Raw genomic sequence first — 26,451 nt, 5'->3', positions numbered from 1 at the left:
GCTGCAGAAGCATGGACCTTCCAGCGAAAGCCACAAGCCACATCAGGTGTCAGAGGGTAAGCCACAGCTGTCGGGTGCCCTAAGGCTGGGGAGGGCCTGTGCAGACTCCTAGCCAGCCTCTGGCAGGTGCAGTCACACTCAGCTTCTGTTCCTGTGGCCATAATGCCCGGTATCTGCTTTTGATTCTACATGATGTTCTTCCCGTGTGCATGAAGGTCTGTGCCCAAATGCCCCCTAAGATCAGGGTCCCTAGAGTGGCTGCCCTCCAAACCCCCCTCCCAAAGACCACCTGCAGGCTCTTCACCACAGGGCTTAACTCTCAGGTACATGAAGTGGGTACCAAACTCAGCCATGACATAGACACGTCATGATATCTATGATGGCCATGGGGCTAAGGACGCACAGATCTGAAATGGGGGTAGACAGAGGGTAGGTGGTGGCCACCAGGAGCATGTGTGAAGTGAGCCTTTGGAAGGGTATCTGGAGGATCGGCTCCCTAGGAAGTATGAGGGCTTCATGAGCATGCCAGGGCTGTAGACCTGAGGAAATGTCTCTGTCCTTTGCAACTTTGTTCCACAGACAACTTGGGTGAGCGATCAGGTTTGGTCACCACCTAGGCATCAAGGTGCCTCCTGACCCTGCCCCCTCTCTAAGCTAAAACACTCCCCTCTCTACCTGGGGAGAGACAGGTATCAGACACTAATTCTGGCCCCACATGACAGATGGTGATCAGGTCCAGGGTGGCCCATGTGTCCATGTAGCAGGCCACACTCTGTCCTCAAGCAAACCCTGACCTAGCCTCTGGTCTAGTCAGGCAAGTTAGAGTGGGGGTGGGGGCATCTATTTCTGCAAGGCAGGTGACGTGACCATGCATTCCGTGAAGCCCTCACAGATCTGTGAAAATAAGTTAATCTGACTTCTTTTTAAAAGATAATTTATTTCAGTTTTCACCTCCTGACAAGACAAGGTACTTTATCTATGGATATATACACATTTTTTTTTTTTCTTCGCAGGAAACGGCACTGTCTGAGAGATCTTCGACCTCACACCTTTCTCAGCCTTAATTTTAGAACCTGACCTGACAGGACACAAAGTTGTGTAACTAACATACAAAATACAGCATCACTGGGAGCTGCTGGCAAGAAATGGATGTGGAACCCCGAGAAAGAACAGACTGCAGGTTTAATCTCTATAGAAAGCTACATGAAAACTGAGTACAGCCTAGGCAGCCGACGGTCCAGGTCCTCACATATTCCCCATGGGGATACATGCCTGCTGTCTGAGCCTCTAGAATCCTAGCAGTTAAATGTCCAACTCATCCCTCCCAAGGGATATTTATCCTGAATGATGTGACGATCCAAGGCCTAACCAGGGCTCTTCTCCCTGGCTGACCCTAACCCTTCTTGCAAGGGTGGCTGTGAGCCAAACTTCTTCCCCAGGCAGGGTCTCTTTCCTTCCTCATGAACACATGCATCATCTAGGAGTGAGGATGGGACGGGCCAGCCTTAGCTCAGGGTCAAAGCTGAGGCAATCCATGGGGAGGGGTCCTTTCTAGATAAAGTGCAAAGTCACTGGAGTTATGTCTATTGAGCATGGCTTGCAGCTGGGCCCATGCCACTGCCTGTCAGAGCCTGGAGTCTGCAGTGAGGCTGGTCCCCCAAACCACCAACTTCCTGGGGAGGTCCATGAACATGGGTGTCCCCTTGCAGCTTCTCAAGCTAAACAGACCTAAGACTGTGGCTGTGAGGCTGGATCTGCACAAGAGTTGGGTGAGGCAAGCTCAGCCCTTAGTGAAGGCCCTGCAGCTGGCGTGGAAGGTGGGAGGAGTGGGGGCAGGAGTTTGGAACCAAGGAATCTCTGCTGAGAAGGGTCCTGTCATTTCCCTGAGGTGTGGGGCCAGCGCCACCTCCTAGAGTCCCTGCCTACTGCCTTCCTCTAGCTCTCAAGTCTCCTGGCTGTCTGATGTGTTCTGGGAGCCGGAATAAAGCTGCTCTAGCTGAGCAGGCCCAGACCTTTCCTCCCTAGCGAAAAAACCCACAGGTCAGCGTGACCCAGGAAGGTCAAGGTTGGGTGTGAGCTTGTGGCCTGGGACTGCTAATGTCACCAGAATTAGACCTCAGCTTTCCACATAGATGCTAGGTCCCTCACAGTAGCAACCTAGAGTGGCAGGTGTTTCTAGGGCACTGTCCCTGAGGCCTCCGTGTCCTTGGACTGCAGAAACAGGGACAGACCACCCACTGCTTCCTCTCAGGTGAGGTTGGACAAGGCAGGCTGTGAATCCTACTTCTGCATCAGGCTAAGTCTCAAGCTGGGGCACTGGCTCCAAGCCCACCCTGCATTCTTAAGATCACATTTGATTGGTTGGGCCCAGGCTGGCTTTGAACCCCCTATATAGCTGAGGATGACCTTGAGCTCCTGATCCTCCTGCCTCCGCCTCTTGAGTGAGGGACTACAGAAGTACAGTAGGCTCAACTAGGAAGACCTCCTTCCTGTGCAGACGAAGCGTGGAGACAGTCTTGACCCCGGGCCTTCTGAGATGCTGAGCTTCTCAGTCTCTCCGTGTCTTGGACAAGAAGAAAATGAGTCTGGCAGGTTGAAAAATGCAGATCTCTCAATATACCACGGCGTGGCTCTGCCTGTGGCCAGACACTCAGCAGAGGTGGCCTGGAGGCTGCCATGCTCAGCCTCCAACACCCACGATCTCCTAACACAGCTGAAGACAGCAGAGTGGTGGCCCCCCTGGCCTGTTCTCACAACAAGACTATTTTTTTTCCTGTGAGGGAAAACATTTTACTGTGCTTGACACTGATTCACATAGCCTTGAAGGTCACAGCCCACGGAGGTTTGAGCCTGTGCTAATGGGCCTGCACAGATCTGGGCACTACCAGCCAAGACTGGAGATGCTGCTTGGATTATCCAGGTAATCTGAACTGTCTGTGGTTCATGAGCTCTGCAGGGCGGCTGAGGAGTGCTTGCCAGCGAACCCGGTTCACGCTTGCTTGGTGGGCCCTAGGAGAGGGCCATGACAGGAAGACAGGGCACCTCAGGTGGATTAGTGACCTCCCAGAGACCGGCCAGAGGCTCGCAGACATGAAATGCTCATTGAACCTAGCTGTGAACAGAGGACATCTGCAGGCGATGGTGGGACCACCTCCAGGCACCTACAAGCTTTGCTCCCATCAAGGGCTGCCCTGTCCCCAGAGGGTTACCATGTCCTTAGCAGTGCGTGTGGGTCTAAGTGGGTCAGAATTTCTGACTGTGGAGCTGGATCTGCAACAATAAGGAACAAGAGACAGACAGAATAGAACCATCCTTCCCTCTTCCTTAAGTGACCGTCTCAAAAGGTCAGTAGGGTCAGTCTCAAAGTCACTTCTGAAGTCCATGTTAGAACCATTGGCACTCTTCCCCATAAGGTGGTACAAGACTGCACGAGGGCAAGGCAGAAGTCAGACCACGTGGGTGCTGCCATACAAGAACTCACAGCACCTTGGAGTCATCTTACTGTACCTGAACTCATACCAATGCAGGCTGGGAGGAGCAAGGACAGGATACCATGCTTGCACAGCAGAGGAAGGCTCTAGAAAGGACAGCAGGACTTAGCAAGGGCGATCTCCCTTTATATCACTTCTCTAAAACACAGAGTGGAGACAGACATGGTTCTAGGGTCTTGATGCTGGGTTAGGTGTACTAGTTGGCCCCAGTGACACATACTCTGCCACCAGGGGCTGATCTTCCTGTCAGCGTTCGCTTGAATAGCTCCGTGATTGATGCACCGCCTCAGTCACCTCAGCACCCAGGAAACGTGCCTTCCACAGCCGGGCTGGCCTCGCCTGTTCTTCTTTGGACATCCTAGGGAGGCTCTCCCACAGGCAAGGCCCCCGCACCAGCTGAGTTCACGCTGTCAGGGGAGAACCGCTGCGCTCACAGGCAGAACATGACTAAATGTGACCGAAGGCTGGGGGACAGAGAAGGATGAGGTGATACAGGGTGACAGGAGAGCCTGCAGGCCTAGTTCAAGGTCAGTGACCAGAAGAGCTGGCACAGAAGGGACCAAAGCCATTGGGGTGGATGGGAACAAGCAGCTCTGGAGCCGGCACGCTGGACGCTGAGGGTCAGACGTGTACAAGGATGGAGAGGAAGCAGGTCACTGTGGGCCTTTCAGAAGGAGAGGACTGTAGGCTGGAGCGACCAGGCGGCCTTGCTCCCTTGTGGTCTCCTCCCTCAGTCAGATCCATTCTGTGTGCTCCAGCTGAACCATTGCTTTCAGCAAGGGCGCCACCCCAGAGCCGCCGAAGAAAACTTTTCCCCATGCTTCTTGCGTCCCGCATCATATATTGCTGCTGCCTGGGAGTGGATGGACGGACTTCCGCTGCTGCTGAGGGAGACTGTGCTGAGTGGACAGTTTACAGGTTCTATTGACAGAGAGAGCTCCTGAGTCTGAGACATGGTTGTGGCTGGCAGAACGCTCACACCCCCTGGGAAAGTGACAGCCCTTGGGTTTTCTTTCAGTTCCTGTCATATGAGGGGGTGGAGAAGTGCAGATAGGCAAGACCTTTCAGGAAGGCTCCATGGTCCTTCTGTACAGCTTACGTCCACAGGACGCCCTCTGGCAGGGAGTAGCAGGCTGTCGCCCACAGTACTGATTCTGTCCACACATTACAGCTGTATGGATCCCCTCCTGGACCTCAGTGTCCACATATCCCTGGCTCTCAGCAGGAACTGTGGTGACCATACCTCACGGCCTCTTCCTCCACCCTCATCATGTCATAAGCCTGGTGCTCAAGGATGGGTGTGGGGGGGGTAGATGGTCCCTCATTTTTAGCTGTGTAACCCAAGGGACACCTTATACATAGAGGGGAGAGCAGACACAGGCAGGGGGAGACAGGCTTCTGGAGTCTTTGCTAGTTCTAGGGCAGCAAGGAGCGGCTCTGGGTGCTGCTGGTGTCATGCAGGGTCATCACTGGGGTGACAGCTCCTGGGAGAAGAGCATGTGCCGATCTCCTACTCTGTGGCCATTTGCTCAATGTGGTCACTTAGCAGCTTGTATTGCTCTGGAAAAGAGAACAGGATTATTCCAGAGGAGATGGCGTTCAGGAGTGGCTTGGCTCAGTCTGTGCACAGGTCAGACAGGAGGCTGCCGGCTGTCACCAGCACACTGTATGTCTCCAGGAACAAACACACGAAAGTGGACATTTGTTCCCAGGACATAGGCTTTACAGGAATGGTGTCATGTGTGGAGTGTGGCCCCGAGTAGCCAAAAGCATGCTGAGCTCTGGTGACCACCCGGAGAGGGTTATGACACTGAGGAGCCCAAAGGCTGCAAATGCCCTTATGTTCACAGCTTCTCCTCCTGGCTGGGGACGAGGGCAGGACCAAGTTATGTGTCATCAGAACACAGGTCTAAGTATAAGGCCCAGGAGAAGCAAACAGACGTGCAAACCGGCTGAAGAGTCAGCACTGAGGCCCGAAGGCTCTCGGATGAGACACAGGAAGACTCTGGGAAAGCTCAGAATTTCCCCATGCGGCTGTGCTGCCCTGACAGTGTGGTGCAAAACAAGTGGCCCTCCAGAAGGAACCAACTCGTGGCCAGGGTTTTGCTCTGCACAAGTGACACCGAGTGCCAGAGCCATGCTCATCTCTGACCTGGCTGTGCTACATGCAACCCACTATCCCTCAGCAGAAACCACTCCAGCTGCACGGCCAGAGTATACGTTCCATGGGTTCAGGAAAGAAGGCAAGCCAGGGAGACAGGTTTCTGTGACAGCTGCCCTCCTTCTGACAGGGTGGGAAGCCCCAGTAGAGGGCTTGCTCTGGCTCCCCCCCCATAGTTTCCCTAGCACAGCTCACCCTCATCCAGATTGCCGATCACAGCCTGCTTCTTCAGGAAGTCGCTGCATAGCTTCTTGTTCAAGCCAAAGGCCAGCATGTTGTGGGTGAACGTGCTGGAGGAAAAACACCCGTGGCCATTATCCTGCCAGCCCAGAAGAGGAAGCCAAGACACTGGACCCTAACACTGGGGCATGGCTGGGAGTACCATACTTCTTAACTGGACTTTGCCCGCCAGGATCGAGGAGGACTTAGCACCCAGCCCTGTGCTCCTAAGAAGTTAGAGCGACTACCGCCCCTGTCCCGGTAGGTGGCCCAGGCTGGCTTCATAGCTTGGCTCTCACCCCAGCTGCCCGAAGGTGATGTTCTCATTGAACCGCAGGCTGTCATCCCGTTCCTCCTGGGTCATGTGGCACCATTTCTCCCTGTGGGCACAGGAAGGACAGGATGGGCTTCAGAAAGACCTGAGACCCTCCCTCCCTGCTCTGTGGAGCTGGCAGTCTGCACTGCCTCTCGGCCATCTGCCTTAGCAGGTAATTTCCACCAGAGCCTGTCACTTGCCTGGGGAGCCCCAAACATCTTTAGGCATTTATTCTCTGCCAAAAACACTACTAACAACATTCTATTGTCATGGAGACCGCTCACAGCCTTCCCAAGGACTTGGTCTACCCAATAGGCCAGGAGACTTAGAGGGGCTAGGACCTTGCCTGGTGTCCTGGGACCAGATGCACAAGGTAGCATCTAGAGGACATAAGAATGGGGAACCTTAGAATATATGAAAGCCACAATTTCCCTCCCACACAGACTGCTTGCCTCCCGCCATGGCTGTTTCCTGCCCCATATACCATGGAGGAGATACTCCACACTTTTCCTATCAGCCTCCTACATTGGCCTGTGACCACATGGCCGTTATGAAGCAGGCCCAAACTCTAGAGCCCAGTTGGGTAGTGGAGTGGTGGACAGTCTCTAAGAACTCTTTCTGTTCTCCACACTGAGCAGGTGGCATGGGATGGGCACTTGGGTAGTGATGGGGTGCTCTTTGGGGTATCCGTCTGCCCTGTGTAGAGGGAAGGCCCAGAGTAGGACAGGAAGGTGTCTATGCTAACACCTCTGCCACTACCTCAGAAAGACCATCGCATGTCACACATCTCCCTGGCTCTCCCCCTTCCTCGTGAGGTTCCTGGAGCAGCCAACTCCTCAGAGGGCCCAGGAGCCCCCCTGTGTCTGTGCTCATTGCCCATGTGAAGTCAGACCCTGGTCCTCAGAGATAGATGCACAGCCTCAGAGAGGAGGGGAGCTCATTCTGGCCCACTTCCTCCTAAGAAAGGCCTCAGGATGGATGACTCTAACTACAGTAAGGTCGAGAGATTAAAGCACAGGGAGAGAAGAAGTAGCATGGAGGAAGGAGAGGTCAGTTGTGGAGAAGCAGAAGGAAGGAAGGGAGCAAACAAAGCAAAGGGACAAGAGCCCAGACCCGGCTCCTCCTGGCCCAGGTCACTGACTGCCACAGCTCAGCAGGATGGCGTTCACCTGTGGCCTCTGCAAGCTCGGGCAGGTGGCACGTCTGTAAAGATCCCAACGTGTACTGGAGGGACAGTGCAGCCTTCCAACGCCTGCTGCGAGGCTGTGAGGTACAAACAACCATGTACCACCCAGCAACCGCCATGCACACACGTGCACAGGACAGTACTCTCTGAGTATGGCATCCTGGCCCTGATCCTGCATGCCTGACTGCTGAGGAAGAGACTCTCCTGCTTTGGAAAGGACTAAGTAAGGTGTCCCCTGACTTCTGACCAAAGAGTAGAAGGTGAGGAGGACTTGGTCTGGCTGGTGCCTCCGATCTATTTGCTTCCTGGGAGCTGAGTTCAGGCCCCTTCAATGTCCTACACATGGAACATTGATCACAGATCTACGCTTGTGTGTGTGTGTGTGTGTGTGTGTGTGTGTGTGTGTGTGTGTGTGTGTGTGTGTGATGGAGACCTCTGGGACTGGGTGATGGAAGGGAATCTGCAGCTAGCTGAGGTCACTGAAAAGGAGGGCTGCTGGAGGCTGGGGGACCTGAGCTGCTCTCCAGTAGGTCTGTGCTGGCCAGTTCCCTGCTTGGGCTCCTGTGAGGAGGCTTGTAAGGCCCAGGCAGCTGCAGATTCTTCGGCTGGATTCGGAAGAGGCCACTGGACCAAGCAGCACAAGCCAGCTGGGGAGGCTTTAACAGGCCCAAGCCTCGGGAAGATGGTTTGTCTGAGGGTTCTCTGAGAGACCGTGGGGCCGGCTACTGTGAGGGGAGGTCAGGACTGAAAGCTCCTCACAGCCACTGCAAAGCCACAGTGGTAAGGTCCGTCAGCAGCACAGCTGTGAACCATGAAACATGGCACACACTCAGGCTCCCAGGACACCTACCTGGGTCACAACTCTTTATGAGTGACTTCTACTCTAGATATATGTTGCAGGGGCTTCTGGGAAACATGAACCAGACCCCCGTAGGTTCAAGGGCAGCTGCCTTTGCCTCAAAGGACCCACCACCCGGCTCTTCCGGTTACCCAGTGGCTGAGGAAGAGGGGGTAGCTGACCTTCCATGTGACCCTAGATCAGGTGACATTCCCTTTCCAGTGAGAGTGGGAGGAACCACAAACAGGAAGCTTCCCCACTCCAATGCTCACTTCCACGCAAGTGGAATGACTTCCTGTGTCTGACCCAGGTGCAGAGGGGCCCACACACAGTGCCATGTTGCCTCTTGAATAGCTCACAGTGTCCCATTTCCTGACGATCTTAGGTCCTGGTAGCTCTGTCTGTCTTAGGCCGTGCCCTGTCAGCAGCCTACCTAACACAGGCCATGCCTCCCAAGGGTACCCTCCCCTCCTGGCAGAGGCCCTGGAAGACACCCAGAGCTGTAAATGGAGCAAAGTCACATGGACACACACCTCTTCTCCTCCTGCTCTCCAGCATCCCCTCTGGAGCGGCAGCAGAAACAGGTAAACAAAGGCACATGTCAACGTCATGCAAGATTTGTGGATGGGAAAGAACAAGCAGAGAGGATTATTCTAGGTGGGAGCAGAGAGGACAGAGAGAGACAGGGAGCCCAGAACAGATGGATCCTAGAAGCTGGGAGAGCTCAGCAAGAAGCCAGTGGCTTGCCTGGAGGCCGCGGAGCCTCCAGACAAAGTGGAATTCTCCCCAGGTCTTCCGGACGGCTGGGGCCTTACCCACCCCATGCTCCCTGTGCTTCCCCAGGAAACAGTCCCACCAGATGGTCGTGGGACTTGAGGCAAGCCCCCTCATCCCCACTGGCCTCAGCTGCTCCCCTGACGAAGGGCTCTACCTCAAATAATCACTTGTCAGCAGAGGAACCTTGGCCAGATGACCCTCTGCTCATCTGCTCCCTCCCGAACACAGCAAAAGGCCCAGGGCCGCCCTCATGATAGTCAACCCAAGCTCTGAAATGCTGGCTACCAAGTCCCACTCTTGGTGGTCCAGTAGGGCCTGCCTGGCTTCCACGGGGACTGCTGCTGCCTTGTAGCTGACTGGGTGGGTAGCAACCTATGCCCATTCCACACAAGGAGGGCTCTGTGACATCGGGGACAAGTCCACTGCTTCCATGCTTTCTGAACGCGTCCCACAGGGTGTGAGTGCAGGACTATCTTGGGCACAGCTAGGAGGGTCTGCTGACGCTTCAGCAATGGGCCCAGGAGGCAGCTGCACTGCCAGCATGATTCTAACAGTGAGCGAAGGGGTGGAGTGGAGGCCAGTGGTCTCCTTTGGACAGAGGTAGCATTTTAAGGAGGATCAGGCCATATCATGCCAGAGCCCCAGATCAGGAAGCACCATGCAAGCTGAGCACCCCACCCCCAAAGCTGTGAGCACTGACCCCTCAGGCAGCTTGCAGGGCTCTAGGACACAGGGGTGGAAGAAACCATCAACAGCAGCTCAGCCATTTTGCTGGCTCCCAAGGACTACTTGGGAGACTAAGCCAAGACTTGGTCCTTTCCCCCGAGGTTGGAGGGGACACTCTTGGCTCCTACCTGGTGGTGGGGGATCGCTTCCGCCTCTCACAGTGGACAGCATCGAAAAAGGCCGCATTCCAGAACCTCAGTGTGTGCCTGCAGGATGAGACATGGTAAAGTTTTCTACCCAGGTCCTCTCTTCCCTCCACACCAGAGCCAACAGCTTCTCATACTGGGAGCGTCTGGAAGCCTGAGGTATAAATAAAGTGCTGCCCTGGGGACCTGGCAGGGATGGAGGAGCTGAAAAGGCCAGTGGGCAGGTGGAGTGGGCAGGTGGAGTGGGCAGGTGGAGTGGGCAGGTGGAGTGGGCAGGTGGAGTGGGCAGGTGGAGTGGGCAGGTGGAGTCGGCCGCAGGAGCAGTTGCTCAGAAGGTAGCAATGCGGCTTCCGAGAGAAAGTGGACAACTGTAGACCCTTGTCTGCTGAGCAGGATCTCCGCAGCAGCAGAGTAACCCAGCAGCCACACCCATGGCAGTCACAGGAACATGGGACTTCCTGTGGAAGATCATGGGTCTCCTATGGTCTACATCTGCACATGAAGGTTCTACATGGCAGCTTTGGTTCCACCACATAGCATGTAGGAAAACAGACCATGTGGCCCAGTGTCCACAGAGTGGCTTCTGGCCCTTTGTTACATACACCAGCTCCAGGAACCTGAGGGCCAGCATTGTCACTGAGGTAACAGGGACCCAGTGAGCTCCTCTCTTCTCTGCTGCACAGCATCTCCAGTTGACTCAGGTTCAGTCCCTGGTTCTCGCGTCAGCCTTCAGAGTGTGTGTGCATGTGCACGTGTGTACATGCACAAAAACATTAGGCTATAATTTATATCCCATGGAGTAACCCAATAACATGGGACAGCAGACAGCCCAGGCACAACAGAATTAAATAAGGTGTGGAGAACACTACAGAGAAGTCTCAGTAGCTAAGAGCACTTGCTGCTCTTTCAGAGGACCTGACTGCTGATTCCCAGCATCCACATGGCAACAGGCAATCATCTGTATGTAACTGTAGTTCTAGGGATCCAATGCTCATGTCTAGTCTCCAAGGGCACCAGGCCCACGTAGGTACACAGACATACAAGCAAAACACTCATGTGCTCATAATAGTTTAGAAAGTCGAATAAAGAAGTAACAGATCGTAATTCCTGATTTTTAAGTATATTGGGCTGTGCAGCTCTCCCCACTGTCTAAGCCCTGAGCACCTCCGTAGCCCCATGAGGAGTCAGTCAGCCACTGCTGCTTATCAACTGCGGCTCTGTGTTCCCTGCACTGCACAAACAGAATCGGAGGACTCTGTCCTCCTTCTCTTACCAGTACAACGTCTGTGGGTCGCTGTGTAGTGATCTGTGTGCAGGCTTACTCCACACTTTATAATGTGGAGAGGCCACACTGTGCTTCTGTTAGCGCCCGCTGGCCTTGTCCACTGGGGCTGTTCTGACCAGTGTGCTACATGCCCCGTACTGATTCCCGTGTGGGCACATGGACCCACAGCGGGATGGCTGCTCACAGGGCCACCTGGTTAGCTCCTGGGGAGCTGCCAGGCATTTCCACAATGGTCCCCATGGAGAGCCAGATGTCTTCACATCCCTACTAACATTTGCTTGCACCCATCATCTCGCTGTGACTGCCCTGGGGGTGAGGATGGCCACCATCCTTGCTGGGGACACAGACAGCTGAGGGGCTGGGGAGCTGCTGTGCCAGGTTAGGTGGGCAGAGTGTCGATGGCCTTACCAGATGGGCTGCTGCCTCAGGTGCGTGTACAGGTAAACCTTCTCCCCCTTCTGTTCATCTTCGGGGCTGATCACGGTCACTGCAGAGGAAGGAGATCTGAGGGCAGCCTGGGCTGGGCACCATCCCCGTGGGTGGATCCTATGCACCTTTAGTGTGTTCTCTGCTTCCCCAACGTTACACTGTCCAACGTCCATGGAGCTTTTTGCCAGCCTTAGCTTAGGGCTTCTTTCCTGTGTGGTCCATGAGGGCCCCCTCCCTCTAACATCTGCCTTGACTCCCCTGGGGTTAAGGATTTAGTATTTGCATAGTCCGCTTAGAGGGACAGCAAAGCCCTTCCGTCTGCAACTTGTTGTTCCTGTTGCTGGTTAATGTCCAGCCAGTTTAAGAGCCTGGATGGGTGGGTTGGGGATTTAGCTCAGTGGTAGAGCACTTGCCTAGTGAGCGCAAGGCCCTGGGTTCAGTCCCCAGCTTCGGAAAAAAAAAAAAAAAAAAAAAGAGCCCTGGATGGTGTGTCTTGGTTACCAGAGAGGTAGGCTCTGCCTTCCTTCTCAGGCACCCCCTCATCGCAGGCATCACCCCCAGGTTCTACCTTGCCACAGGCCCCATCTCCCTAAAGCCCCACCCCGGGGCAGCCCAGGGAACTTCGTTCTTACCAGTCTTCGTCTGTCTGTCCTTAGGTTTGTTCTCATCCTCCCTGGAGGGAGAGAGCACAGCAGTGAGGAGGAGCCAATGCCACACACGTGCAGCCGATGCTGCCCTATTGTCTGTGCAACTCCTCTGAAGACAGGCTGGGGGTCAGTGACATGGTGGCAATTGGCAGATCTGGGGACTGAGGCCTGTGGTGTTGAAACTGCATGGCACCATTTTCTGTGGGCCTACTGTGTGGACATGGAGGGGCCCTGGCTATAACCAAGCCACAAGCAGTGTGGGCCCTGGATGGTCGCCCTTGTACTGTTGTCCCTCTCTTCAAGGTGTCTCAGCTTCAGCACCCCTGTGACCAACGCACCCATCTCAAGAGCTCTCTGGGGCCACGTCTGATGGCTCATGACTTTAATCCCAGCAGAGGGGAAGGCAGAAGCAGAGGCAGAGAGGCAGATGGATCTCTGTGAGCTCAAGGCCAGGCTGGTCTACAGAAAAAACTCTAGAACAGCCTGAGCCACATAGAGACCTTGTCTCAGACAAAACAACAACAACAACAGATCCTCTGTCTGCCAGAGCAGCCTCTCCTGGGGACGTTGGCACCCAAGGCCTTCGTGGTCTTGCTCACATTAACTTGCCTGGCAGTGACAGGAGGAAGGAGGGACACAGTGTTCAACTTCCTACTGCCAACTACAAAGCCATATGCTCCTGTCAGCCCAAGGAACATGGTTCCTGGACCCCGAATGTCAGTGAGCAGACAGCATGTGGAGTGCAGTCGTGCTGGGCTGTCAGCTGTGCATTCAAGAACAGCTGCAGGGCTGGAACTGGGAAGGCCACCTGCTTCTCCCAGCTCCAGCTCCAGCAGGCTCAGGCCTGTGCGCACACTCACTCGTTTTTCCTGACCAGTGGTCCTTTGAGCTTGGTCTCCAGCCCCCCGAAGAAGCCTTTCATGTTCTCCGTGTTCTTCAGCAGCCGCTCAGCAATGTCCTTCTTCTCTGCCAGCCAACTGTTCGCTGACTTCAGGTAGGAGTCAATGCTGCCAGCGGGCTTCTCCCTGGGCTCTGTAGGGGGCAGGTACGGCTTGCCTTGAAAGGGGGGAGAGATGGAGTAAGGAGCAGTTTGCAGCTCCGGCAGGAGAGGGAGAGTGCCTCAGGGAGCTTCCCAGGGACTGCAGGGCACGAGGCACTGCCCTCAGTCTCCTCAACAGGGTGGTCAGAGGTTGCGGTGGCTCCCCGGACAGGGCCTCCTTGGGGCGTTCAATAAGTACAGACTACACAGAAAAGCGGGCAAGAGCCATGAGGAGGGCAGAGGTGGCCTGAGGGCGCTGGCATCTGGGAAGAAGATAAATCCACACTGAGAGCCACACAGCAGGTCTGAGAGACTGGCAACAGGAGAGAAGGGGCTGTCCTGGGTGTGGTACAGGGCAGAGACTCAGACCTGTCTCAAAGGCATCTGGAATGGGCCTTTCTAAGGTAAATGTGGGAGAGAAGGGATGGGGAGAGGTGGGTGGGCATTCCAGAATTCCTTCCTTAGGGGGGTGTGGAATAACCCCACAAAGGTAACCCCGATGGGTGCAGACTGGGTGAATAGGATAAACCCTTTTTGACATGATGTAGCCGTCAAGCAAACAGCCTACCATGATCTGTAGTAATCGGGTCATTTGGGAATGCTGGGAGCAGGAGACCTGGAGCACATGCAGAGGGAGGGGCTGCTCCACAAGAGTGGAGCAATAGTGACAAAGTGTGCTATAAGGGACTACTCAATTACCCATGCCCAGGCCTATGGAGATAGGGAGGGCCCAGCACCCTCCTTGAAGAGTTGAACTGGTCTCTTCTGGCTGGCTGCCAGGTCAGCACAGACACTCTAGAGCTCCTGGCTATAGACCCTTTCAACACCACAAGCCAAAAGAGACTTCCGGGCTCTGTATCATTGCTTGGTCATCCCTAGCTACCCTGGACTATTCCCAGGTGTGATCCTAGGCTGCTCCCTGGGATAGCCTGCTCTGAATTCTGCTTTGCAGGAGTGGAAGCTGAGACCCCACAGATAGCCTCCTGTCATTGCCTTTGCAGCATGGACAGCCAGGCCCTGACCCCACGCGCCTCCCATGGCTCCTCCCACACTGGAGTCTCATGCCTGCTGTCCTCCCAACATCAGCTCCTTCTCTCTGGAGGCCACACAACACCTGCTGTTAATAAAGGAAGCTTCCCTTCACGATGTGTTCCAGCACATAGCTCCCATTCCAGGATGACTGACTGCTCTGCTCAGCCGTACTCACCCAGGTAGTAGTAGGTGAAGCACATGGTCATGAGGTTCTTGGCAGGCCCGAAGTCGTCCATCTGGTGGCATCTGGGGTGGGAGCAAGATTGGCTGACTAGAGCCCCACTGCCCAACTCCCAGTGATTCACCTGCCTCTGTTTCCCAAGTGCTGGGATTAAAGAATTGTGCCTCCACAGCCCCAGCACCCCTGCAAGTTAATGAAGCAGGACCAAGATGCTGCCACACCACAGTGATGACTGGAACAGTGGTCAGGAGAGCCGCTGCAAGTGCATGGCCTGGCGCTGGGTGCAGGAAGATGTTTGTGGCCTTGTCTGCTCTCTTTCACATTAAGGTCAAATCAAGGCCTAGGAAGCTCAGCCTAATGTATCCTAGCAGGGGCAGGACTAGAAGTCACCTCAAGTGTTGGTCACACCACTGAGACAGACTATCTCACTGCTGCTCCTGTTTCTCAGGGTGCATCAGGATGTTAGGGCTGTCCCTCACAGGAGCCTCAGGTCTCCTGGAGGGCTGTAAGGACATGAACCACTGGATAACCCCAGGCTCGACTCAGTGGTTGGGTGGAGTAAGAATATGTATGACTCCTAAGACCCCAGGCCACTGCTGTCCCTACTGCTCCAGGGACAGCACTTGTGAGCCACAAGTGGAGAAAGACTCATGTCTTTCACATCGCTTGTTGAAAATCAAAACAAACTACTGTGTGCAAGAAAGCGGCATACTGAGTACCGTTCTTACTCTGAAAAGGGACCGTCTTACTGTACTGGACTGTGCTAAAGGTTACAGCCAAATAGTAATAGGAGAGTCACACAGCCATTGAACTCAGCAAACAAAAAGAGAAAGAAGCTTTAAAAGGAGGAGATTCGACTTGTCCAGTTACAGATGCTGTGCAAACGGAATGACCTCATCTCCCATGGGGGTGCTGGTCACAGATTCTAGCCTAGAGTGGGTGACAGCTGTTGTGTGTTACTCAAGAGCTGGCTCATGGGGGTGGGAAAGGGGGAAAGGACAGCTGCAGGAGGCTGAGGAGAGGACATTACTCACTCAAACAGCACCACCGCGAAGGACTGCACCAGGCGGTAGAAGGTTGGCTCGGACACACACTTGGACTTGCAGCGCTGTGCAGAAAGAACGAGGCATGTTAGTGGGACTTGTCACTCTGCCTGTCTCCATGTACTTGCAAGGGCTTCGATGGCCACTTCCCCTCCACCAGCACTCTGGGAGGACACAGGCGCTCCTCAGGACCCTCTGCACTGGAAACCTCACATCCAGCTCCCCTGTGGGAGAAGCATGGAGAGACAAAACCCCAAATGACAACATTGGCTATTCCCGGGTTTGTTAATTACTTTTTTCCTGCATTTTCTAATTTCTCTATGAAGAATGCATCCCTGCAGTAGAAACATGCAAGATGTGATTCTTTCCTGAGCTCTGGTTTTGCCTGGTTTCCACAATCTTGACTATGTTATTTTTTGCAAAATTTGAATACTAGAGGTTATTTAATAGAAACATGCATGGACACAGCCCACATGCTTGTCTCTGGAAAAGAAACTGGGGTGGGGGTGGGAGTTCCCAAGCCTGCCACAGTCCCTACTCCTTTCAAAGTTGAGCTTGCAGTCAGGGGAAGACCTTTAAATCCTGCCCCAGCTGACTTTGACCTCAGTGTGCTGGCTTGTGCCCTCCATTCTCTTGACCACAGTGGCCCTGAGCAGGTTCCTGGTCCCCTCACCCCCTTTGCCTGCATTCACCTGTGCGCTCACAAAGCGTGCGAACCACTCCCGGCCTTTCCCATCTTCTCCGCTGCAGTATTCCCCAAACTTGGCTTTTTCCTCCTGGTCCAGGTCCTCCCTGGGGGAGGGCAGAACAAAAACAGGGCTCCAGTTCCTAGAATGAAACTCCAGGAGGGAAGGGGGTAAGGAGGGAGAAGTACTGTGGGGTGCTGTTCCCAACGCTCAGCACCTTCCAGGGAACAATCCAGGGGACAGTCTCTTCTAGTTATTTCTGAAGCCGGGAGCCTGACTTCAAGGTCCAGATATGGCTCGAGCATCAGATGGGGCCCGCCCAGTGGGAATTCCATCCACATGTCTGCTGCAGGCCTCCTGCTCAGGTGATGAGGGCAGAGGCCCTAAGAGCCCTTACTTCTCTGGGAATAGTCAACATTTCCCTCAAATTTAGAGAGGACAACGAGGCAGAAAGCTTGAGATTGGCCAGCCTCCATGATTTGTATTTATGGGTTTGTCACCAGGTAATAGTAATATTATTAGTTATATGTAAAATATTATATACAAACATTAACATATTACAATGTTAATTGATATATATTCATATATAACATGTTATATGTATTATAAAACATAATGCCTAAATATTATAAATATGCAAAATATAATAATATATATTTAGATATATATTTCTTTGTCTCAAATTTGCTATGTGGCCAATGGTGACCTTGACCTCTTCAACCTCCTGCCTCCACCTCCCAAGTGATGGGATTATAACTATATGCCACCACTCTTGGTTTCTGTAGTACTCAGGACTAAGTGCACATTGGGCTCATGCACACTGGGCAAACACTTTGCCAGAAGGGCCACCACCATAGCCCAACAGGTCAACATATGTATTGCTTTTAATGAAAGTGGACAACCGCACCGTAAGGCAGGCTCCTCGAGACTATAGCTGTGGGCAGATTGTCCCCCTAAGAAGAGACTGACAGGATCCAGGCGCACACCCAGAGAAGCTCCGGTGCCTGAAGCTCTGCATCTCCACCAGCTCGGGAGGTGCTGATGTGGCTGCTCCATCAGATCTGAGTTCTGGTGAGCTGCGGCAGCTGCTAAGGGATCAGTGACTGGACCCCAGTACATGTTCTGCCTCATGTGTTGCCTTGATTATGCTGTCTCTTCACGACAATAGAAAAGTAGCTGAGGCAATCCTCAATACTCAGGAAAGAAAAGAATGCACCGAGGAAATCCTGGACTGAGTATGGCAGCTCCTCACAGAGTTTATCACTGGTCTCTTCACAGCATCTTCTGCCTGAGTGGCAACAGGGGCACAGCCATACCTTACAGGCTACTGAAGACATCATGGTGGGCAGTCTCTTATCTGGTTCTGTGGTCCCCATGAGGCCCACTCATGAAATGGAGTCATGTGAGGAAACTAAGAGGACGTGGATGAACTGGCTACTCTGAGCCTATGTTCCAGAGCCAACCAGGACAAGCAGGGAGTCAATCATGCTGAGGACCATTCCCTGTGGCCACCTTGGTGCTGGCCTCCCACCTATGAGTTGTCAGTATGCTGCCCTCCAGACAGTCCTGGACAGCCTGTAGGGACATGACCTGCTGCTGAGGACCAGGAAACAGGCATTAGTTGGTCCAGGGTGGAGTCCAGGACTGGAGAGTCTTTATCTTTTGTTGTTGTTGTTTTTCAGAGCTAAGAACCTGGGGCCTTGAGCTTATAAAGCAAGTATTCTACTACTTTGATATGTTGAATAAAAATGGCCTCTGGAGGGCCTCCCATAGGGAGTTGCAATTATTAAGAGGTGTGGCCTTGTTGGACTGGGTGTGGCCTTGTAGGAGTTGAAGTGTGTGACTGTGGGAGTGGCTTTGAGGTCTCAAGCTATGCCCAGTGTGTTTCACTGCTGCCTGCAGATCAAGATGGAGAACTCTCATCTCCTTCTTCAGCGCTACGCCTGCCTGCATGCCGCCATGTTTTCACCATGATGATAATGGACCAAACCTCTGAACTGTAAGCCAGCCCCAATTAGATGTTTTTCTTTATAGGAGTTGCTGTAGTCATGGTGTCTCTCCACAGCAGCAGAAACCTTAACTAAGACACTCCCTGAGCTAAACCCTCTACCCTCCAGGAGTGGGAGTTCTTTAAAACCTCCCAATGTGACTTTAGAGGCAGCCTAGGATGGCGAAGAGTCACTGTAGCCTGTAGTAGGTAGCAGGTCCCTGGGACCTGACAGCAGGCTAGTGTCCTTAAAAGACCCACACTGCATCCCAAAGAAGGCTTAACCCCCATCCTAAAGAGGGTCCACCCTTCTCCTCACAAAGAGTCTACCCTCCATCCCACAGAGGGCCTACCCTCCAGAGAAGATCTTCTCTACGTAGCTGCGCATGAACTCGCGAAGTGCCAAGGTCTCCTCGTCGGGGGCCGAATCAGCACTCTGATTGGAGGAGAAGGATTCATTGGAGGAAGAGCGTCGGTCCTGGTCCCAGGACGGGTGCGATGGTGACTCGCCCATGTCATTCTCACTGTCTGCGGACTCGGTGGTCTCACTCTCAGATGCACCATCACCCAGGGAGCCATCTGGGTCCTGGAGTGTTGAAGGTGCTGCTTCCAAGGGAGGGGAGGTGGGTGGTTCAGTCCCAAAGTCAATCAGGGAGCCCACAGGGACTTCTGGGGCCTCCATGGTAGCTGGGCTGCCACACAGGATGTGCACAGCCGGGGAGCTGCTTCCTGAAGCTGCACGCACTGTGGTGTTGGGAGTCGCTGGCCACCAAGGCTGGAGTCTCTAGCAGCTCAGCGGCCCCGTGGCGTCTGGAATGGAAACAGACATAAACACTGTCACCATGAGAAGGACAGTTCCCCAAGGAAAGTCGCTGAGCACAAACAGACTTGAGGAAAGCGTGAGTCACACTTTTCCTACACAGATGATAATCTCTGTACCTACAGAGTCCCTGATGCCAACAGCCAGCGTCTGTTTCTCATGTCCACTTTGCTCTATGTGGAAGCACGGCACGGGCACTTGCTAACCGAAAAACACCAGCGTCAGGATCCCTCCCAGCCAAGCAGCACGCCACACCTCTATGTGCTCCAGCCAAGCAAGGCAGCGCTAAGGATGCCCACTTGCACTGGCAGCAGAGATGGACCAGGCACAGTGCTCCTGCTGGCTCATTGGAAGTGGCTCCCGGCTAAGCCATCATCCCTGAGCTCCTTTCTCTTCAGTCTTCCCTCCAGACCCGGAGCCTGCACCTCTTCTTGCTGTTTCTCAGAGTCTGAGTGGTTCCCTGTGCTGCGACCACCAGGACACCAATGGGACGTCACCACCTGTGCTTTGATTATGAAGCCTGCAGCTCCTCCTCTTCTCCCTCCTCTGTTCCTCTCTTCCTTCCCCCTTTCCCTCCCTCCCTTTCCCCACTGCTGAATCCTGTTCACCCTGAAGGCCAAGCTCACGTGTCCGTCTTTTGAGAGGCTTCTCTCCTTAGCAATTCAAAACCACTTATGGTCCCTGCTGACCTGGCACTAGCATTTCTTCTAGATTGGTAGTGCGGACTCTTACTGAGCATCTGGCGCATGAATGAGCACACTTCAGTGGGAACATGTTTATGCCGCAGAGAGAGAGAGAGAGAGAGAGAGAGAGAGAGAGAGAGAGAGAGAGAGCGCGCACATGGGATGCAGGTCACACAGAACAGAGCTGTGACGGACAGCTCAAATTTCAAACCCAGTTTCTAGTACTGGTTCAGAAGTTATTCTTATCAGTACTAAGGGGCAGCACCCAAGTGGCACAAATACCTGGGACAGCCTTGCTTGAGGGTAGAGGCCTATCAGACAAGACACCCAGGAGGTGGCTGCAGGGAGCAGGACCGCCATCTGCACTGCTGAGATTACTACATCTTCTGGGGGAAGTGCAGCTCAAACCCACACATGCTGACTCCTAAGAGCTTAACACTTACAGGTTGATCATAGATTCCCTCTAAACACTCAGCCCAAGATATTTTTAGATTCTGAGTCAGAAAGATAGAACAGCTGGCTCTGGTTACCATCCTCATGCACACATGCACAGGGGCAGTGGTACACGTGCAGTGGACACAGGGGCAGTGGTACACGTGCAGTAGAGGCCATAAAGCCTCCCTCAGTGCAGAAGAAGCTCACCAGTCTTGCTTCTGATGTCTTGTCTAGGCCAGGACAGTAGCAAGAGCCCAGAAGGTCAGAAGGTAGTTAAGTGGCAGCTCAGAAAGAATGGGATAAAGAGGGGGCACTAGGATCCCCTCTTCCAGTAACATCTGCTCCTTATGGCCCTGCTTTCTAGGAAGGTCTCCCATGTGAGACAGCAAGACTGGATTAGATGTAGAAGGGCCATGTGGTGCCACATTATGACTCTCCAAAGTACAGGAAGCCACACACATGGTGACATGCTTGTGGCTACCCATGAAGAACATACAAGGAAAGCATCTGCAGTGACTCTGGTGGGGACACTGTTAATCCTACCACATTGTAGATTCATTCTGCTCTCAGTAAATCCTTGAGTCTCACTAAAGTGCAAACCACTCAGATGAGCACACAAGAGGCAGCCCAGCCACTAAATGCTTAGACAAGTCTTGGGCCACGCGAGTCAGCACAGAGAAACATGCAAAATTTTCAGCTATGGTGGCTCATGCCTGTAATCTCAGGCAGAGACACGAAGATCCAGTGTTCAAGGCCATGCTTAGCTAAAAAAGTGAGTTTGAGGCCACTACATTTGACCCTGCTTCAAAAAAAAAAATTAAAACACACGAATCAGAACATTTATGCACCAAGGTACAAAAACTCAACAACGGCAATCCAGCATGCCTTTAATTCCAGCACTCAGGAGGCAGAGGCAGGGGGATCTCTGTGAGTTCTAGGCCAGCCTGGTCTGCAGAGCTAGTTCTAGACCAGCCAGGGGTACACAGGAAAACCCTGTCCAAACCAACCAAACGAACAAAAACCACCACAATGCAAACACCACCAAAGCTCTAGTAAATCTGACATTTTCCAGCTCACTGGATTTGATTTGAGTGCAGATACGACTTCAGAAATTTCATGTCTGTCAAGAATGTGAATGCTTGAAATTTATTCTAAGAAAAGAACTCAAACCATCAAAATCAGTTGCACAGGAAAAAAATGTCATTACAGTAGTATCCGTGAACGTGACAGACAGGCTTCTACACACAGCGAGTGAAGAAGTTATAACATGGACATCACAGCAGTCGGTGTCTGAGGTGGTGAGGACAGCAATGATAGTTACAGAAAATGTCCTACTGTACACCATCTCTACTGGGACACTGGGAACACTGGGATATAACAGTGGACTGGAGACACACTCAGCACTCATAACAGGATGGCACTGAGTTCAGATCCCTCCCTCAGCCCATTATCAGACCAGTGACCCATGAGTCAAAGAAGAAGCCAGTTAGGGAACAAGAACCACATGAGTCTGTCATCACAGGACGCACAGAAGACTGACTTACTAAGGCTGTTTCTGACCCAGCCGTGGGCTCATGGGGCTGGCAAGGTGAAGAAGTCACCTCCAAGAAGCCCAGAGCTAGCTCTGCTGCTATGTCTTAGTCATTGTTCTATTGCTGTGAAGATATACAATGACTACAGCAACTCTTAAAAAGGAAAGCATTTAATTGGGCCTTAAGGTTCAGTCCATTATCATCGTGGCAGGAAGCATGGCAGCATGCAGGCAGACACAGTGCTGGGGAGGACCTGTGAGTTCTACAGCTTGATCCACAGGCAGAGAGACACAACAGCCTAGCTTGAACATTTGAAATCTCAAAGCTCACCATCCCCAATGACATCCAACAAGGCCACACGTCCTAATCCTTTCAAATAGTACTACTCCACATGATTTATGGTGGCCATTTTCACTCAGACCAGCACGGATGGTGACAAGAACACAGGCCAGGGACAGGAGAGGAGGCAAAGGGGTCAGACGCTGGCTTGGCCTTGAGCATGGCAGCACGTTTAAGTCCTCACCCTGACAATGCTCGCATCATGGCCTCATCTCTCTCAGAGGAACAGGCCAGCTAGCCCGGCCTGTACTCAGAGCCAGGATGCCCTGGTGAGGTGTAGCCAAGAGCAAGGGCTGGGGTGGCTGCTTCTGTGTGCTCACAAAGTGCGAGAGCTGGTAAAATGCTTGCCACACAAGCACAAGGGCTGTGTTTGATCCTTGAACCTGTGTTAACACAAACAAGCAGCCGTGTGCAATAGTGAGCACCTGCAGTCTCACTAAGGTGGGTGAACAGGAGGAACCCCGCAGCTCCCAGGCCAGCCGGCTTACTCTGATCTGCGAGTCCCAGGCTCAGAGAGAGAGAGCCTATTTCAAAAGTAAGGCACGGGGTGTATAAACTGAGGACATGGACACGACTGCTCCATGGTTAAGGGGAAGGTTTTTATTGTAGATATGAGAGAGAACAGCCAGAGGAAGAGTTGAGAACAGAGAGATAAAGTGGTCGACTGATCATAGCCAGCAGACTGGACCTGGATATGAGAGAAGAATGGGGGGAGGGGTGGGAATGAGCGATGAAGACAGAGAGAGGGAGGCCCAGCCAAAATAGCAGAGTCATAAGGAGAATGAGTAGCTGGGACGTTTAAGGGAGGAAAGGAGGGGAGGTGAACTCTGAAACATGTAATGGGCATTTCTTGGTGATACTGAGAGATCCTGGAAGCCAACTGTGGTTTGGTATGCTTATAGGCACCACAGCTATCCATGTGTCCCTTCTACCAGTGGTAAGGAAACTATCTCCTTCTGGTAGAGAGGAGCAGACTTTACCAGTTCCTGAGAAATACTGGCTTTTGTGTAACCACCAGAATTTGGGGAAACAGAGCTTCCTTTGGACCTTTGGATGGAGGAAGACATCTGACATTGACTTCTGACTACATACACACACACACACACACACACACACACACACACACACACACAAACAAACAAACAGGTATACACACATATAGTACTACTGAGATGTTCTCAGATAATGCCCCAAACAGTGCTGCTGGGTCTAGTCTGGTGCCCAGAAGGCAGTACCACACACAAGAGCTAAGGTGAGCATTGCCTAGGAGCTCCTTGCAGATGCTGGGCAGCGGTTCGTGAAAAAAGCAGACAGGGGAGCCTTTCCATCTACATAAAGCCTGGACGGGCTGTAGGAAGTTTGGGGAAAGGTAATGCAGGTCAGGGTTGCAGGGCCATATAGGTAAGCCCTGGTAGGCAGCTGTGGCATCAGCATTGTGAGGGTAGGGAGGGCACCCTATCTTCCTCCTTGGGTTCCTCCCGGCCCCACCTTTGCCTCAGCCCTTCCCAGCCAGGCTTCAGGAGGAACTATGACAAGATTGCCTGCTATTGCATTTGGCCACATCCCTGAGCTTTGCTCAAACTCTGATTTTCCCAACACCACCAGGGTGAGAGCTAGGACTTCCCTAAAAGGTAACTGAGCAAAAAAGGCATGTGTGTGTACATGCATGTTCTAGTCTCCCTGTAGCCTAGCCCTTGCATGAACAGGACACACAGTGCAACACTTGCTTTGTCTCTTGTCCTAAAACTGCCAAGAGTGGAGGTAGAAGGGGGCTGGCAAGGTTGCAGCATAGTCCTGGGTTATAAAGGTAGCCTGATGTCATCGCCAGGGCCTTAGAAATAATGGAGGCCAGAGTCAGAAAGGGAGCTGATGACACTAGAAAAACTGAAATCCAAGGAGCACAGGCAGATGCCATGGGAAGCAGGAAAACATATTTTCCCTGCAGCCCTGAAAGGAATCTTTCAAGCACTTTGACTATCCCAACAAAGTGTCTGAGAACGTCTGAATTTCACAGTAGTAAAGCAGTAAACGTGAGCTGTTTAAAGCCACTAAGTACACAGTCCTTTCTTCCGGTAGCAATAAGGAAGGAAGGAAGGAAGGAAGGAAGGAAGGAAGGAAGACAAATGTTAGTATGTAAATACCTGTCAGGTGCAGACATCTGGGTATTTCTTGTACCCTCAGGGTACCAGAGACAAAGTTACTGAGACCTGAAGGCACTGCGGAGGTTGGGGCCCTATTGGTCCCCATTCAGCAGGAACCACCATAGATCCTTTCCAACTCGGGCTGGGGTCTAACAGGCTTCTATGATGGCCTATGAAAGCCACTTCCTCCTATTGGCCACACAAGCTCTGGAGACTGTGAAGACTTCTAGTCCTTTCCTTAAACATGCTACCATGGCTGGGAGGCAGGAAGGCGATTTGCCCTCTCCCTCTGCTTGTTCCTTCTGGCCTGCACCCATCATCGGTCCTTCTTCAACACTAGAAGACAACTGAATCTTCTGCCTCCAGCTAGTGGCTGTTTCTCTCATGACAGCTGCAAACACCCCGTGGCCCTGTCTAAACAGTGCTCTCTGGTGCCTGCATGGTGCTTGGTTGGGAACTGACTATGCTGATCTGGATGCAAATGTGGGAGTGGGCAGAGTAGCCTCCTGGGACAGAAAACAACATGGGATGGAGTCCAACATCTCACTCCTTCACAGGTGCTTACCCTACTTACCCTGAGTGACGATGACCTTGTGCAATGGTTCACATTGTTACCCTTACAGGACTTAGACTCACCCCATGAGATAGGTCTCTGGTACACCTGTGACAGATTATCTAGACGAGGTTCATTGCTTTTGTCTGCTATTGTATCACAGCAGAGAGCAGTTGAGATACCCTGTACAGCAGTCCAGCACTGCAGGCACAGTGGAGGAAAGGGGAAATTGTCACAAGGCTCACAGGACCTCAGTCCACCCCCACACATACCCGGACTGCTGCTTCCTGTGACTCTGTCTGTTTTCTGGACATAAACCCCTACAGCCTCCCCTTACACCCGTCCTGACCTAACAAGAACCCCAGATGGCTGTGACATGGTGCCCTGACACAGTCCCTGACAAAGCCCAGGGGGCCAGTACCCTAACCAGGTGGCAGCCACTGGGAGTTCAAATACAAGCCACCTATCCTAAGACCAAAAGAAGACCCTCAACTCTGCCAAGGTGGTGAGTTCAACCTGGATTTTAAAAAAAGAAAAAGGGAAAGGAAAGGACATGACTGCTCCTAGGTGAGGTGGAGGAGAACGTTTATTGTAGATAAAAGGGAGAGCACAGCCAGAGGCAGTGAGATCTGGGAGAGTCCAGAGTGGACATGACCCTGAGCCACGTGAGGAGATGGGGGAGGGAAAGGAAGAGGAGAGGGAAGGGAAGCAGGTGCAGCAGTCAGGAGGCCCAAAGAGAGCAGAGTAACCGAAGTGGTTGGCTTATATAGAGAAGAGCAGATGGGGGAAAGGAGGATCTTCTCAGCCTCTGGGCTGGAGGAGTTTAGGGTAGGAGATGGTATGCTGGCCAGGAGGGCCAGGTAACAGGTAGGCACTGAGAGAAGATGCAGAGAGAACCTGGCAGCAGATATTCCCTTGCTTTGTCATGCTAAATAGGCACCCCAGCTGCCTTGGTCCTCCTGGGAGGCCTAACAACAACCCCAAAGATCTTGACCCAACAATCTGCTCCTCACTGAGGATCAGAGACCAAGGCTAGTTGAGGTAGGAAGTGGTAGCTGGCTGTGCGAGGAAACAGAAGTTGTTCCCATGAAGGTAAGCATGTCAAGCTGTGGAGAATATTATCACTGTCCTTTTAGACACAGGGCTACACAGGTAGCTGCTTATAGAGCTATACCCAGTCGATATGGCTCCAGTGCAATTTACAGACTTGTAGAATCACATAAACCCATTACTGACTGCCCTTAGGTGACAAATGAGTTGAGTTTCTTGGTGGCCAAACCAAAGGTGACACGTGCTGTGCTATGAGACTCTTGTCCTGCTAGAGGCACCCACAGTCACTTTCTCCTAGTACCTGCTGAGCCCCCCTGCTTCCCTCCCTCCCTGTGCAAAGATACTGGTTGTCTCAATCACAAAATCTCTAACAAGGCAGAGACAGACGAGTACCTTTAAATGAGCCTAGAAAGCAGCAGGCACCCAATCCTGTGCCTTGGAATGGGGATCTGCCTGGCTGGAGACTGCTGCTAGGCGAAGACATGCATGGCATTTTGTGAGCCTCCCGTCAGGTGCCAGATGTCTCATGCTGGCATTCTCAGAGTGTTTCCAGTGCCAGCTCAGTAAGGTGGCAGCCAAAACAGGAGTGGTGCTGCAGTTGCTAGGAATGGAGCTGCCATGAGGCTGTGAAAGTGGGAATTTGGCCATGTCCCCAGACATCAACAATACCTTACACATCTGTAGATTACACTCCTACACGGAGGAGGAT

General features: G+C 52.8%; 1 protein-coding gene across 2 annotated transcripts in view; it reads right to left on the bottom strand.

The window, feature by feature from the left end:
- Positions 1–917: 917 nt before the first annotated feature.
- 6430548M08Rikl (RIKEN cDNA 6430548M08 gene like) overlaps positions 918–26,451 on the bottom strand; it is a 47,403-nt gene continuing 21,869 nt past the window's right edge. Inside the window, exons 2-13 of one of the 2 annotated variants that reach the window (NM_001107436.2) lie at positions 18,543–18,999; positions 16,209–16,308; positions 15,508–15,581; positions 14,468–14,538; positions 13,082–13,277; positions 12,207–12,247; positions 11,554–11,632; positions 9,843–9,920; positions 8,745–8,774; positions 6,171–6,251; positions 5,848–5,942; positions 918–5,051 (exon numbers count right to left, since the gene is read on the bottom strand). In NM_001107436.2, coding sequence (NP_001100906.1) covers positions 5,002–5,051; positions 5,848–5,942; positions 6,171–6,251; positions 8,745–8,774; positions 9,843–9,920; positions 11,554–11,632; positions 12,207–12,247; positions 13,082–13,277; positions 14,468–14,538; positions 15,508–15,581; positions 16,209–16,308; positions 18,543–18,871 — 1,224 coding nt within the window. In that variant the 5' untranslated portion in view covers positions 18,872–18,999 and the 3' untranslated portion in view covers positions 918–5,001. The remainder of the gene's footprint in view (positions 5,052–5,847; positions 5,943–6,170; positions 6,252–8,744; positions 8,775–9,842; positions 9,921–11,553; positions 11,633–12,206; positions 12,248–13,081; positions 13,278–14,467; positions 14,539–15,507; positions 15,582–16,208; positions 16,309–18,542; positions 19,000–26,451) is intronic. The other variant, XM_087594688.1, reaches the window with a different exon arrangement.

The sequence above is a fragment of the Rattus norvegicus genome, chromosome 19 (assembly GCF_021556685.1).
Source record: "Rattus norvegicus strain SHRSP/BbbUtx chromosome 19, alternate assembly SHRSP_T2T, whole genome shotgun sequence".
Taxonomy (NCBI): Eukaryota; Metazoa; Chordata; class Mammalia; order Rodentia; family Muridae; genus Rattus; species Rattus norvegicus.
Note: the sequence above shows the minus strand (reverse complement) of the source record. Positions and strands in the feature narration are given on the sequence as shown.